Genomic DNA, 15,457 nt, shown 5'->3' on the forward strand with positions numbered 1-15,457 from the left:
ACCGAGATAAACTGTGGTTTCTTTCTAACCTAATGAGCCCATGAGTTAATGGAACTTATGCATCTGCTCCTCTGTGCATTTAATTTGTTAAATTAAGTTAATTTTATATTATGTATAGTTTCCATTTAAATCATAATTTTTATCTCCCTGGACTTTGAAGAATTTTCACTTTCAGTTTGTTTTAAACTATGCTTTTTAATTGATAGGACATAGGATTGGGCAAATGCTACAGATTTGTTTGAAAAAAAATCTTTCTAGTATCTGTTTAAATAATTTGAGTTCAGTTTTCAGAGTTTCATCGTACATATTTTTTCTGGATATTTTAAAGTATATATCTCAATTTGGGGGAGTACTGCAAAATATCCAGCATTCTAGATATGAAATACTGCAAAAGCAACAAAATTAACCATAAAAAACGTTAACATGCACACACTAGGACTTTATATTTTTCTGAAATCTTAATAATTTCAAGTTCACTCTGCTCATGGGCTTCCTAGTAAATCTTGAGATTTGAAAATAATTACTTGAGTCCCCAAATCTAGAAAACTATAAAACTGTCTAGCTTTTAACTCTCTTTTTAAATGTCAAGGTCAGTGTTAGTGGCACAGGGACTATATTCCTAATAATAGTTTCTAGGAGGCTCTAGAAATCTTTATGGAGCAAGTCAAGGCAGATGCGTCACATAAGAAAAAATATTTGGAAACACACGAAAGAAAAATTGGTTTGGTGCTAAGACACAACTACAGAGAGTAGAGGTTTTGGTCCTCACTTCAGCCTTCCTGTAACAAAATGTCCTACAAATGCATCTCCACTCTTGGAGTTGACTGCCTTGGCCTGACCTACTCTCCCAACCTCAGGGAAACTGTTAAAACAGTCTCTCAAGAGCCAGCAAGGTTTTACCGTTTCGCCCACTGTGAGTTCGGAGCTGCTGTAGCTGATCCATGAACAACCCACAGTGAATCTTTCTCTCCTTTCAAGACCTTCAGGTGAAATGTCAGGTACTTACTTCTCTCCACCTATCAGAGCTCCATGCCATGAATGGCTTCTTGGAGGAAAGCCTGAGCTGATGGGGCTAGGTTCCTTAGTTTTATTTTTTAATTTGCATTAATTCAGTTGCTGAGGAGATGGGGTCAACACTACAGACCCCAGCTTCTAGGATCCCGGTTTTTCTCAGGCAAGGATGCTGAGTCCTCTTGCATGCCTGGGGTTGAGCACTGGCTTTCACAGCCTCCACTGGCTGACCAGAGGTTTGCAAGTGAATGAAGCCAAGGTGACCCTCCTGACTGATATGTTGCAGGGCTGAGATTCTGGAGGAGGGGACTGGGCAGCCAAGCTTGGCGTGAATGTTAGCCCAGAAGCCTGGGCGCCAGACGAATGCAGAAGCCAGCTCTGCCCTGTGTGCTCAGCCCTGGCTGTATTTAACAGCCCTTTGAAGTAAATGGGGGTCATGGAATGAACACCAAGATGTTTACCCTAAGAGCCTCCTGTCTAACTTTCTCAGAAAAGCCACCCTTGTCCTTGAACTCCAGGCTCAGGGTTTTGCATTTACTAATGGCCTTGGAAACCTCGGTCTGAAGAGACCTCTAACCCAGCCTGAAGGAAAACACAACACGGTCTCTCCTTAAGACCAAAGCTAACCCTTAATTCATGGCTCATGGCATCCAGTGGGCAAGTGATAGGAGGAAATGGGAAAACCAGGAACCAAGGTTTCCTTGATGTTCTGCTGAGGGGACTCCAAGAGTCCCACTTTCTGAACGACACAGGTAAATTACCTCCTATCCACACACTCAGATTCTGAGAGAAAGTGGACTCAGTCTGAAAGAAATAAGATTATGGGCAAGACAGTCTTACTGTTAAAAGGAAGTGATACTGTGCCGATGAGGCATCTCTTCAAACTAAGGATGCATGTGACCTTGGCTTTGTGAAATTTCTCAATTTGATAGGAAAATTGGGGGTTGGGGACATAAAGACCCCTTTAGGGATCAAAGGCAGCTTTGTTTTGTTTCTTTGATCTTTGTCAGCAATGCCCCAAGGCTACAAGAATATTGCTATACCTGTTCCTAAGAATGCAGCTTAATACCTCCCTCTATACTTCAGGGACCCTCACTATCCTTTCTTAGCCCCTAAACCCTTCTGCTTTCCATTAGACCATCAGTATTTACAAGAACCCCACTAAGTACCCACCACTATGGATTATAAGAGAGTGTATAATAAAGTATATAACTCAGTTCCCTACTCTCAAGGAGGTTCCAGTTTCTTTGGAGAAATAAATGTAATAGACAGGAAACATTCTGAGACTGATACAATTCAATCTGTGGTTTAGAACTATGAACACTTGAGTATATTAGGAATTCTCCTCTTCCCCTCCTCCTCCAGAGGTGCAATCTCTGTGGATTAGGGAAAGCACCACAGGGATAAGCAGCAGTGAAGGTGGTCTTCTCTGTGCTCCTTGGGCCGTCTCCCACCCTGTGCCAAGACAGCTCCTCTAGTCTGAAGAAGTAATACAGTGCAGAGCTAAGGGGGGTGCAGGGGGACGGTAATCTCGGGACAGATTGTTTGGGTCCAAATCCTTATTATCCAGCCACTTTTTGCACTTTTTGGTTGGATAATTTTCTGATCTGTTCCATGACTCAGTGATCCCACCTGTAAAATGGAGATAAAAATAATACTTATCTCATAACGTTATTGTGAAGCTGAGTTAATACTTGCAAATATACATGTAAAATACACATAAAATTCTTAAAATGGATCTTCAAGCAGCCAATGAATATCAGCTCTGGATCTATCCATGAACTGTAAGCTCTACCATCTTTGCAGTCATGCAATCTGCCATCAAGTCTGGGTTCTCCTTTCTTTAGAATGCCTCTCTTTTCCTTTCTTTTCACTCCTACTGTTAACCACCCAATAAGGATGGAGGAAGTGCTGGGCTGAAAATCTTTGGTTTGATGCCCGGGTCTACCAACATGCAGTTATGTAACCTTACAGCATTACAAGGGCGCTGGAATAAAGACACTGTAAGAAGTTTTTATATTTTGGTCCCCTCCTCCCAACCCATGCTCCCAGTGTTAAGAATCTCTGAGATGGCAATCCATTCACAATAATTGCCAACAGCATCAGGTATTCACTATGTACCAGATGCTTTTTAAGCACTGTGTATGTATTAACTCATTGAATCCTCACAAGGACCCTGAGGTAAGTATTACCCTTATCTCATTTTTCAGAGAAGAAGACTAAGGCACAGAGAGGCTTAGTAACTTGCCCATGGTCACGTATCACTAAGTGGCAGAGCCAGGATTTGAACCCAAGTGATCTAGTCTCCACAGCCTGTCTTGTAACTCTGTGGTCAGAACTCCCCTTGAGGGAACAACCCCTCATCACCTTTTCTTGGAGGCGCTAGCTTCTCCCTCTGCCCCCATTTGACTCCTCCATCCTGTGCTGATTAGGATGCCATCTTTATTACTAATTTTAGCACATGTCCATGCCTCTCCCCTCCTCTATCCAAATCTACCCATCCTTCAAGGTCAGATCATCTCCTCAAAACAGACCTTTCCTGACCACATGAGCCCCATCATCCCATTTCCTGCATCCCACCCGCTCCCTCTCCACTGGCTTCCCCATCATCCTGCTGGAAGGCACCAGCTCTCAGCAGAGAAAGAAAACACCTACTTCTGCTCACGGAGGATTGTGAAGAGCAGCTTGGGTGCAGCTACTCTGGAAAATGACTGTCTCTCTCTGTCTGACCCTCCCGCCACATCCTCCATTGTCAAAGTGAACTTCCTGGATACCATGTGGCCAGTGCCTTCAGTCAGGCCAACATCACACACATCCTCTTCAGATACAGTGAAAACACTGTTTTTATGAGATTCACTAAACAAAATAATGGACAGAAACTTAATTTTGATTTTAATGTAAGTGGAGAATGGCTGCCAGGGACTAGGCTTTCTATCCTCCTCCTCTTCTTGGGCTCCGGCATTCAGAACATAGCCCAAGCACATCCTTGTACAACCTTGCTGAATGGAAAGATGGAAGGAGGGAAGAGGTGGGGGATAGGGAGAGAAGGAGGGGAAGGGAAAGAAGGAAGGAGGGAAGAAAGGAAGGAGGGAGGGAAGGAAGGGAGGGAGAAAGGGAGGGAGGGAAGAAAGGAGAGAGAAAGGAAGGAAAGAAATACTTAGAAATGGAAAGAAAAAGGATTTGAATGGAGAATTTAAAATTAAAATAACTAAAGAGAGGGAACTAAAGATGAAGACCTACTAGAGAATGGACTTGAGGATATGGGGAGGGGGAAGGGTAAGCTGTGACAAAGTGAGAGAGTGGCATGGACATATATACACTACCAAACGTAAAATAGATAGCTAGTGGGAAGCAGCCACATAGCACAGGGAGATCAGCTCGGTGGTTTGTGACCACCTAGAGGGGTGGGATAGGGAGGGTGGGAGGGAGGGAGACACAAGAGGGAAGAGATATGGGAACATATGTATATGTATAACTGATTCACTTTGTTATAAAGCAGAAACTAACACACCATTGTAAAGCAATTATACTCCAATAAAGATGTTAAAAAAAAGAGAGAGAGAGAGGGAACCAGAGCAGAAGCGATGGGGAAGGAAAAGAAGAAACAAACCAACAAAAAGGAATGAAGAGTGTGAAATGAAGGAGAAAGGAAGTCAGGGAAGCAGGAGCTTGGAAGAGGGGATTTAGGATGAAGGACATATTGAAGGAAGCAGGAAGGACAGGATGGAGTTACCTGTGCCCCCTGTGGGCCAGGTAGAGGTATCATGTCACCAACCACCTGTAAGGCAGGCCACTCACTTTACTATGAACGTTTAGGAAAGTTCATAGTAACTTTAAGTACTCTCTACTTACTTACCTATTAACTTTAGTTACTAGTTCATAGGAAGATAAACTATGTACATTTAAAATGCTTGGGTAACGACCCATGGTTGGGAGCAAACACGACACCCATAACCCGAGGGAGAAAAGTGACAGGCGGGCACAGTCCCAGGTGCGGAGGTGGGAGTGGATGTGGCTGGTGAAGGTGAGTTAGGATGAGATGGGTCTGCCCAAAGCAGAGCTCTCCCCAGGTCATCTTCCAGGGAATGATCAGAGTAGATCCTAAGTGGGATCCTAAGCTGTCTCGTTATCCTGGAAGAGAAGGTGGCTGATGCTTTACAGACCCCACTGCTAATGCAGAGCCACTATGGGCCCACTAGCTTTTCTGCAGGACAACCCTGAGGGTCCTGGACTATGAGTCAGGACAGGTGGGCCAATGGATTGTCTGCCCGGCCAGGGCTGAGTGCCTCCAGGTACCAGCTCTGAGTCCCCCACCATCGCTGTAGAATGAGGTGATTGGAGCTTCTTCAGGCTCTCAGCATGCTTACCTGGGACCTCAGGTTTGGCCTCAAGGGTCAGACATGCAGGTGGAGAATCATTCCTACCACTGTACGGGCCAGCATCCTGCAGGGGGTCAGCGCTCCAAATAGGGTTACACAAAAATCCCAATAGTTATCTCCTGCTCAAGGCACAACTAGAGTTTATCTGGTCCTCACCTCCACACTGGTTTAATTTCTCTCCTCTCCCTTCTGCTGCTCCCTTCCCCTGAAAGTTTTCTTTTTATCTTTGTCTGTCTTCTTTCTTCAAGACAATTCTACTTCCTCACTGGAGCCTCCCTTATCTACTCCCGCTGATAATATCCCCTCTCCTTCCTCGGCCATCTGGTAGCCCCGCTGCATAAACTAGTCTGCATGTCTTGTTATTTTTCCTGCCATTACTCCTCCATGGGCACAAGCTAATGTAATATGCTCAAGGGCAAAAAACACGTCCTGGATTTTTCTTTGGACCCTCCTGAATACTAAACCAGTGCTCGTGTGGGCTAGGTACCCAAACAAATGTCTAGGAAACCACTTTTCCTTTACACATCTGGTTTTGCCTTACAGAACTCAACTCCACATTTGCAGCATCCCATTTTTGTATACCTTCTAGATTGTTTAGGGAGAGACTAAGAAGGAGGGATACGTTTGGTGACGCCCATTGAAAATCAGACCACATTCGAGAATCAAATGTCTTGTGCTATGATGGGTGGAGATGGGGCCACTAACACTGAGATTTATTTGCCTTCTTTTTGGATTTCCCTCCTGTATTAAAGGACCTTGTGGATTATTTACGGGCTCACTCACATAGCGCTGCTTATGCCACCTCCATGAGCCCCCCGATAGCAGAGCAAATCATCAGAGCAATGAAACTCATCATGGGACTAGATGGGACCACGCAAGGTAAGAGGGTCTGCAGCAAGCACGTCTCCCGGGAATTCCTTCCCTAGACCTCTCCCTGTCTCCCTTCTGCCCCATCAACCTCCCCCCTTTTCAAATATACATTTTTTAATATATTTTTATATTTTTTATAAAATTATATTTATATTTTTATTATATTATTTATTTTTATTATTATTTAATATTTTAATATTATTATTATATTATATTATTTATTATTATTATTATTTATTTTTTATATTATATATTTAATTATATTTATTTTTTATATTTTTTTATATTTTTCAAATATACTTTTTTTTTCTTTTTTTTTTTGGCCGTATCACGTGCCACGTGGGATCTTAGTTCCCGGACCAGGGACTGAACCCACTGCCCTTGCAGTGGAAGTGCAGAGCCTTAACCACTGGATCACCAGGGAAGTCCCTATACACCTTTGTCTTAACCAATTTGTAAATCAAGCCATATGCACATCAATAGTACATAATACATAAGAGTACACAGTACATAAATGTACTAGAACTGCCATCAACACACAAAAAAGCAGAGGATGCTCTTTTATTTTATTTATTTATTTATGGCTGTGCTGGGTCTTCATTTCTGTGTGAGGGCTTTCTCTAGTTGTGGCAAGTGGGGGCCACTCTTCATCGTGGTGCGCGGACCTCTCACTGTCGCAGCCTCTCTTGTTGCGGAGCACAGGCTCCAGACGCGCAGGCTCAGTAATTGTGGCTCATGGGCCCAGTCGCTCTGCAGCATGTGGGATCTTCCCAGACCAGGGCTCAAACCCGTGTCGCCTGCACTGGCAGGCAGATTCTCAACCACTGCGCCACCAGGGAAGCCCCAGAGGATGCTCTTTTAAAGCAATGAAAACTTTCTAATTCACCTCTCAATGTGATCAGCAAATGTGGATAATTTTTTTTATGAAGCCAAACTTGGTGTGTGTTTGCCTGTGCTTTCTTGGAACTGTCACTTGTGTTTCCCTGGGAACAAACTAGTCAATTTAATATTCGTTTTTTTTCATCCACCCACCCATCTATCTCATCATTCATTCATTCATTCATTACCAGCCAGGAGCTGGGGAGAAGAAATTCACCACTGTCCATTTAAGAATATATGGACAAAACACTCACAACGATAACTTACCAGCCATTTCTTTGGTGTTGGATCACCACAGCCAAGGTGTGCTACTTTGTTCAGCTCAAATGAGCTTAACCTTTTTTTTGAAAAAGGGTTTCATCAGAGGCTCTTGGAACTCTCCATCTTTCATATACAGTTTATAGAGCTTCTACTATTTATCACAATGGGGGACAGTGATGACTAGGACAGTTCTTGCTGTCAGGCAATCTAGTGAGTGTGTTTGTAGAAGAAGCAAATTACCCTGGCCTCAGACCTGCTCACTGGACTATACAATCCGTGTGCCCTGACCCACCTCTCAGCTGATGTGAAACCCTATACTGTCTAGTGCAATGTTCCAAGCCTACTCTTTCAGTAGAAATATGGAGAGATCCATCATTTTTCAATTTTATTAAAACAGCAGAATACTTTATTCATATACACATTTTACCCAGAAGCCTACTATATATAAAACAGATTAAAACTGGGCTGGTGCAGATAATGTAGTGTCTCTATGTACCTCCAAGCCAATGGTCCCTGAAGCCCTTCCACTGAGCCCCCGTGCTCCTCAGTCACTGGGTTGAAAAGGCTAGACTTTTCTTTTTCGCTAAAGCAAGAAAATGGCTTGGAGGGTGACTTTGTTCCTCTATGTAAAATGCAATGATTGACTGACCTCTCAGGTCATTTCCAGCCATGTCTTTTGGGTTTTATGATTCTGTGTCTTATTGAATAGTCCACGTGAAAAAGAAATTCGTCGCAAAACACCCAGCTGATCTCCCTGTGCTATGCTGCTGCTTCCCACTAGCTGACTATTTTACATTCAGTAGTGTATATATGTCCATGCTACTCTCACTTCGCCTCAACTTCCCCCTCCCCTTCCCCGTGTCCTTAAGTCCATTCTCTATATCTACATCTTTATTCCTGCCCTACCACTAGGTTCATCAGTACCATTTTTTTTTTTTTTAGATTCCATATATATGCATTAGCATGTGGTATTTGTTTTTCTCTTTTGCTTTGCTACGACCTAGAGGGGTGGGATAGGGAGGGTGGGAGAGAGGCTCAAGAGGGAGGGGATATGGGGATATATGTATGCATATGGCTGATTCACTTTTGTACAACAGAAGCTAACACAGTATTGTGAAGCAATTATACTCCAGTAAAGATCTATTAAAAAAAAAAAAAGGAAATGTGAATCCAGTCCATCCATGGTGCAATGCCTAAGGGCATAAACTGAAAGCAGCTGCCTGGACTTGACTTCTGGGATACTACTTAACATGCTGTGTGGTCTTATGCAAGTGATTTCACTGATCTGCTCAACCCTGAGCAAGTTACTTGTCTGTGCTTCAGTTCTTCCAGCTGTAAAATAAGGAAAGAGATATTGATGAACTAAGGTTTTTGTGAGAATTAGGTAAAATAAGACATATAAAATGCTTCATTATGACTGAAAACAATTCCATCTATAGTAAGCATTGTATAATTGCTTGCTACATTACTTGGTATTATTCCTGAGGTATTCAAGAAGTATTTGGACTATGTCTTGGAGAAGCTGTAGGAAGGATTCTTGTGATGCAAGTGAGGTAAGACTAGATTTCCTTCAAAGTCCTGGATTAGTCAGGATAAGCTGAATTATGCCAGTGTAACAAATAAACCTTGAGAATCTCAGTGACTTAACTGAATCAAGGTTTATTTCTTGCTCGCAGATCTAATACCAGATCTAATACAAATCGGACATCTCTCTGCCCACTTCGTCTCCGTAGGAAGTGACTCAGGCTTCTGAGAGCTTGAGGCTTGGCCATCTCAGCACCTGGCCTCCACAGTCGCCATGGTAGAGAGAAAGAACATCAGCCTGGAAGTGACACATCACCTTGCTTACCATGCATTGGCCAAAACTAGTCACATGGCCCACCTGAATTTAGGGAAATGGTGGTGGTAAACTAAGAGATATGGATATAGATATGAATAAGCAGATATCTTTAAACCTTCTAAAGCTGAAACTCAAAATAGACCTGTCTCCATTCCCACATGAGCTGTCCGGTTGTGTGAAAAAACTGGTCCAGAACCACTGGAACTCTCTCAAAGTCATCTTAATGATCTTCTTGACTATGTGCATTTCTTAATGGAAAACAATTATTTGAGACTAAAGCTAAAATGCCAGTTAAATGAATTGTCCTATGATGACCAGAATTATCCATTGGTCATATTTTCAAGATGAATAACTAGAAAAAAGTTACCCTGAAAATTAGCCTATGTCTTAATAAAGATCACTAATTTCTTAAGCTCTGTAGTGTATATATTATCAGCATCTGTTGATTAACATGTCCCCAACTTGACAATCTTTTCCTTCCCACCTCTGGATGGCTTTACCACTTCATCACAGACAGAACTCACTCTGTTTATCTGACCAAAAAGATCTGCAGAAAAGTTACACTTATAGACATGATCATAAGAACTTTGATAGCTATCTATTGTCAGTTTTTCTTCCTCTGAGGGGAGAGGTATTTCCCTTGGTTCTCTCTCTTGCCTTATAATTAAAGAATTGCCTGGTCATTATTTTTAACCTCCCAGTTAAAGGGTCTCACTTCACTCTTCTTGCCATCTTAAGAGGAAAAAAGAAAGAAATGAGAAAAGGATATGTGTTCAGTCTCTGTTCTCAGAGTCAAATTAAGGGGAATCAGGGAGAAAGATCGGACAGTTTCTTTTCAAAGGAACTAACAAAAGAAAGTGATAAAAAAGAAAACTGACTGAACCATCAGCCAAGTTTCAGATGGTTCAGCCTGACATGGCTTTTGAAGAATTCAAAAGCACACAGTGAATCATCACGCTGGCCTCATTGACAACAATGCCTGCTTTAAATAAGATAAACAAGTCTGGTTGGGAACGTTGCAGTAACTCACCCCTTTCTGCAGAGATAGACCAACTCTCAGGGTAAAGTTGCCCAAAGCTCAAAGGGCTGCACTTCCTCGAGCCAGAGCTGCCTTACGGGATCTGAGAAAGCACCCTGCTCCGAGCCTTGATCTTCGGCTGCTCCCCTGCCGCTGTGATTGGAGCCTTTCAAGGCTTTGTTTTGGGTTGAGTTTGGGGAGCGGTTGGCCAGATCTGTTGCTTGATGAATGTCTTCACTTTAATCTGCAAGGCAAAGCCATACGCTTCAAAGAAAGGCAGACTACAGGGATAAGGTCAGTGTTCTTTGAAGCCAAGGTTCAAAGATGAAATAGCAGTCCCAGTGAAATGACAATGTTTATGAACAAACAGCCACCTTGACTCTGCAGCCAGGCTGCTTGTGGAGTTAATGCACCACAAGCTGAGGGGCTGCAAGCCACCCAGGCCTTCCACAGGCACTGAGGCCCTTCTCATCTCCTGTCCTGTCACCTCGTGCAGCATCATGAACCCAAAGTGGAGATTTGGTTTCTCCATCCTAATGGATGTTGGGTGGTCCCCCAGCCAAACCAATGCTGTAAGCCCTTCAAGGGCAAGAGCTGTGTCATGAATTAATTTGGTATCCCTCTGAGTGCCGAGCCCAGTGCTCAGCTTAATAAATATGCCATGACTCAATTTCCATCTTGCAGACCCACTCGATTTCAGGTCAGCGTTTATGCTAAGCAAGGAGCCTTGAAAGGCTCCAAGATGGAGGGAATGTTTATCTCATAGGACTGGGAGCTGGGAGTCAGGCCCACACCAGTTGTGGCAGCTGAAGGGATGACTCAGTGATGGGGATACCTCAGTGATGAACACCACTTTTGAAGAGGTCCAGAAAGATGGCAGCTCTGTCATTTTCTTCATCAAGACATGGCCCAGGCAGGAGGGTGAGGCCCAAGCGACACCAACCACTCCCCTAAAGAAAGCATCGTCAACAATTGTCTTATTATTTATTTAAATCTTTGATGCATATTTTTCAATTAATCAGTCCACATTCTTTTTGAACCCCCAGTTTGGGCTCTCTGTCCCCCAACTCTGGGTAACCTTTCACTTCTCAGAGAAAATAGAAGTTGTATCGCGTGGAGAGGTTAGGGTGCGTGCTTTGCAGCCAGACTGCATGGGGCCCGGTCCTCGACCCACCACTTGCTCCATGAATGGCAAGTTGCTTACCCTCTGTTAGCTTCAGTTCCTTCATTGTAAACTGGGGTTGTAGGGAGGATTAAGTGATGTAATGTAGATAATGAACTTAGCATGATGCTTGATGCATAGTAAGCACCCAATAAAGGTGAAAATTACTTCTTTTGTGTGTGTGTGGTACGCGGGCCTCTCACTGTTGTGGCCTCTCCCGTTGTGGAGCACAGGCTCCAGACGCGCAGGCTCAGCGGCCATGGCTCATGGGCCTAGCCGCTCCGCGGCATGTTGGATCTTCCCGGACCGGGGCACGAACCCGTGTCCCCTGCATCGGCAGGCAGACTCTCAACCACTGCGCCACCAGGGAAGCCCACTATTATTATTATTATTATTATTATTATTATTATTTTAGTTTCTGCTTTACAACAAAGTGAATCAGCCATACATATACATCTGTTCCCACATCCCCTCCCTCCTGCATCTTCTCCCCCACTATTATTTTTAACTCAGCTGCCTTCTCCCTTTCCTTCTCTAATTTTTCCAATCGTTTTTATGCACCCTGGAATCTTCCTGTCTCTCAGGCCTTACACCTACTCCATCAGCACATCCTGCAGCACTTCCTTTGACATATCCCAGGAATCAGGTCCCTCCTCACCCTCTCCACCATCGCCTCCATCACCTCTCACCTGGATCACTGGAATGATCTCCACTCCCCACTCTTGCCATTTTATGACTTGTTCTCCACACAGAAGCCAAAATTATCTTGTAAAAAAATGTAACCCAGATCATATCACCCCTTCACTCAGAACTTTTCATTGTTTTCCATCTTTCTCAGTGTAAAGTCCAGACTTTGGCCTTCCAGGCTTCTCCTGATGTGGTCTTCCATATTTCCCACCACACTTTCCCTTGCTTGGTCCACTCCAAGTAGCTGGCATACTTGTTTTTCCTAGAATGCAGGGAACAGCTCTCACAAAGGGCCTTTGCACTTGCTGGCCTTTCTAGAACATCATGTCCAGCTAACACATGCATAGCCCGTTCCCTCACTTTCTTCACATCTTTGCTCAAAATCAGCCTTATGAGAGGAGCAGCTGTATCCTTAATTGCACACCCCTTCTTTTTTTTTTTTTTTTTTGGTGGTACACAGGCCTCTCACTCTTGTGGCCTCTCCCGTTGTGGAGCACAGGCTCCGGATGCGCAGGCTCAGCGGCTGTGGCTCATGGGCCCAGACGCTCTGCGGCATGTAGGATCTTCCCGGACTGGGGCACGAGCCCGTGTCCCCTGCATCGGCAGGCGGACTCTCAACCACTGCACCACCAAGGAAACCCTGCACACCCCTTCTTGTCCCTCTAATTCTCCTCACCTTGCTTCATTCTTAGTAGCATTTATGAGCACCTGACAAATTACACATGTATCTGCTTATTTTCTGGTTTCCCACTAGGATGTAAACTCCAGGAGAACAAGCATTTTGCTGTCTTGTTCCTGACACCGAGAACAGTGCCTGGCAATGACAAGTTCTCAACAAATATTTGTTGAATCCTTCTCTCTTTCCCTCTTAGCTCAGCAAATAAACAACCCTTATGTCTTCCACATCTCTGTGCTTGATTCTCTTCCTTCCCACCTTCTAAAGGCACCGGCCCCTTTTCTCAACCAGGAACCTGTTCATCTCCTTCATTGTAAAAGCCTCCCCTCACCCCTTCTGTTTCAATAGCTGTCAAGTCGCACACCTTCCATTGCTGCAGATCTTCTCAGAAGAATGGCCGTCTGCCTGCCCCCCCACTCCTCCCCCTCAGCCATCAGCCCTCATCCTCTGCACATTTCCATGGACTCTGTTCCCTCAGAGGCCGCCGCTGCCCACCAACCCTGTTAGTCCTTCTCCAGCTGAACTTGACTGACCTTTCCACCTCATCCTCTCTCCTTGAGAACAGTCTTCCCTTAGTTGTGGAAGATGCTGTTCTTTTCTGGTTCTCTTTTATGTATTTGTCTGTTCTTCCTCCCTTTCTCCGCTAGTTCTTCTTCCCCATTTGCATTTGCCAGAATTCCATCCTCTGCTCTCTTTACATTCCCCTCTGCATATGTATGCCCCCCTTTTTCTTTTCTGTGATGTAGAAACGTGCTTCTCAAACTTGAGCCTGTATCAGTGTCTCATGAAAAGGTGATGAAAACTTCTCCACTTCAGAACAGACAATAGATCACTCCATTGGCTAAGGCATTCCTTATCTGGCCAAAATGGCTCTAGGAAAAAGAATCTCTGTGATTTCATCAACTTTTCCTACTGTTACTTCAGTGCTAGGCTGATGGGATAATCATCAATGCTGTGAATCACAAAACCGTTTTTTGCTATCATAATACATGGAAATATTTGATTTGTTTATAATTGAGTGGTCAGTAGTGTTTCCCTAGAGGGGAAAAGAGCAGTGGAAATTTACTTACAAGTGAAAACAAATACAGAGTTCCAATTCCTAACATATAATATCCAACTTCAGTTGAACACACCTTCATCATTGCTAATAAAATCTCCTATGCTTAAACAATAAAGTTAAGAAAAATAGAATTTTCTATTTTTCTTCAAAGTCACACTTGTCCCTCTTTGCCTGTAAACAGAAGGAGTTTCTGGGTGGCAGGGTGGGGGACGTGTCTGGATGTTGTATAGGTAGAGAAAAACTAAAGGTAAAATCAAGATGGAATAATGAATTGTGTTCTTCCTGGAAATAAAGGAATTAGCTATACAGGATCCTCAAAAAAATATAGGAATTTGACAGGATGGAATGCAATAGGCTGTTTTTCCTTTTTAATTTAATATATTTTCTGAATATAGTATTCTGGGATTATTGCTACAAAAAGATGAGACAAATAGTATTACCATCACCCTTCCTCAATCATATTAGATATTATCCAAATAATTTCCTCAATTCTCCACTTTCAATATTTCAATATGGAGACACAGGCTTTGGTGAACTATAGCAGGAAGGCCAATAAGAGAAGGATGGGGAAACTGACTCGAAAATTAGAGCTAAGTACCCCAGCCATCATGCCAGTACAGGAATTTTGCCTCAAGCTGAGCTTCCTTTGCCCTTTAGAAAATCAGAATTGTGATGAGCCCAAGATCTGAGGAGGAAGTATTAAATCGACATGCTCCCCAACAGAGGGCCTCCTCACACTAACTTTGTGAGGTTTTTTTATTTCTTGCATGACTTGAGAGGTATTCAAAACATTCCATCTGTGAAGAAGCTGTTACTTTGTCCCTAGAATTCTGCTTGCACATCTCATGCTGACTTTGGTGAGACTGAGGAGTGAAGACCCTCAGCTAATGGGATCGTTTTCTTTTCTTCTGAGTATCGGCCTCTGGGGTAGCGAGGCTCTCCATTCCTGAACTGGGGAGGTGATGTCTTTTAAATGTGCATTTGGTTATATTACAGTGTCACTACTTTATGGTGACACTGCCCATTCTAAAATTAAAATTGAGTATTCCGTCCCTTCACTGCAAAATCCCTGGTTCTAGTCCCTGAGAATATCTGAGTGGTTAAAGATCACTGTGGTTTCTGTGCAAAAAGGAACAGCAGTGGAAAAGGGGGGATGCATTCTGTTAGTGGATGAAATTCAGATCATGTTCAAAAACGCAGATAAGTCAAAATCAAAGAAAACAATTGGAGTCCTCTCTGATTTCCTGCAGCTTCCACCTTCCCGCATTTTTCACCCCTTGACCACCACCCAGACCTTCTCTGTTCCCGACCCTGGACACAGATGCCCTTGTATTTTCTGCTACTCCAGCTCACCTCTCAGAACAGGCTCAGACCCAAACTTGGAGACCAGGTGAAATCTAGACTCCGGACAGCTAGGAATGGGGGTTCCTGCTGGAGTGAGCCTTCTAGCACCTGCCACCAACCCAGAGAGACCATCCCTAACCACCCTTTCTAAACTATCACCCCCTCCCTTGTGGGTGACTCTATCTACTCCCTTATTCTGCACCATTTTCCTTCATAGCACTTACCACCACCTGGAATTATGTACTTATTTCCTTGGTTATTTTCGGTCTC

General features: G+C 43.6%; 1 protein-coding gene across 2 annotated transcripts in view; it reads left to right on the forward strand.

Annotated features, from left to right (window-relative positions):
* SPTLC3 (serine palmitoyltransferase long chain base subunit 3) overlaps positions 1-15,457 on the forward strand; it is a 133,378-nt gene that overhangs the window by 92,299 nt on the left and 25,622 nt on the right. For both annotated transcript variants that reach the window (XM_082645295.1, XM_082645296.1), the window contains one exon: positions 6,143-6,269. In XM_082645295.1, the coding sequence (XP_082501421.1) occupies positions 6,143-6,269 (127 nt within the window). The remainder of the gene's footprint in view (positions 1-6,142; positions 6,270-15,457) is intronic.

Source organism: Mesoplodon mirus (assembly GCF_964341445.2).
Source record: "Mesoplodon mirus genome assembly, chromosome: 15".
In the NCBI taxonomy this organism is placed as follows: domain Eukaryota; kingdom Metazoa; phylum Chordata; class Mammalia; order Artiodactyla; family Ziphiidae; genus Mesoplodon; species Mesoplodon mirus.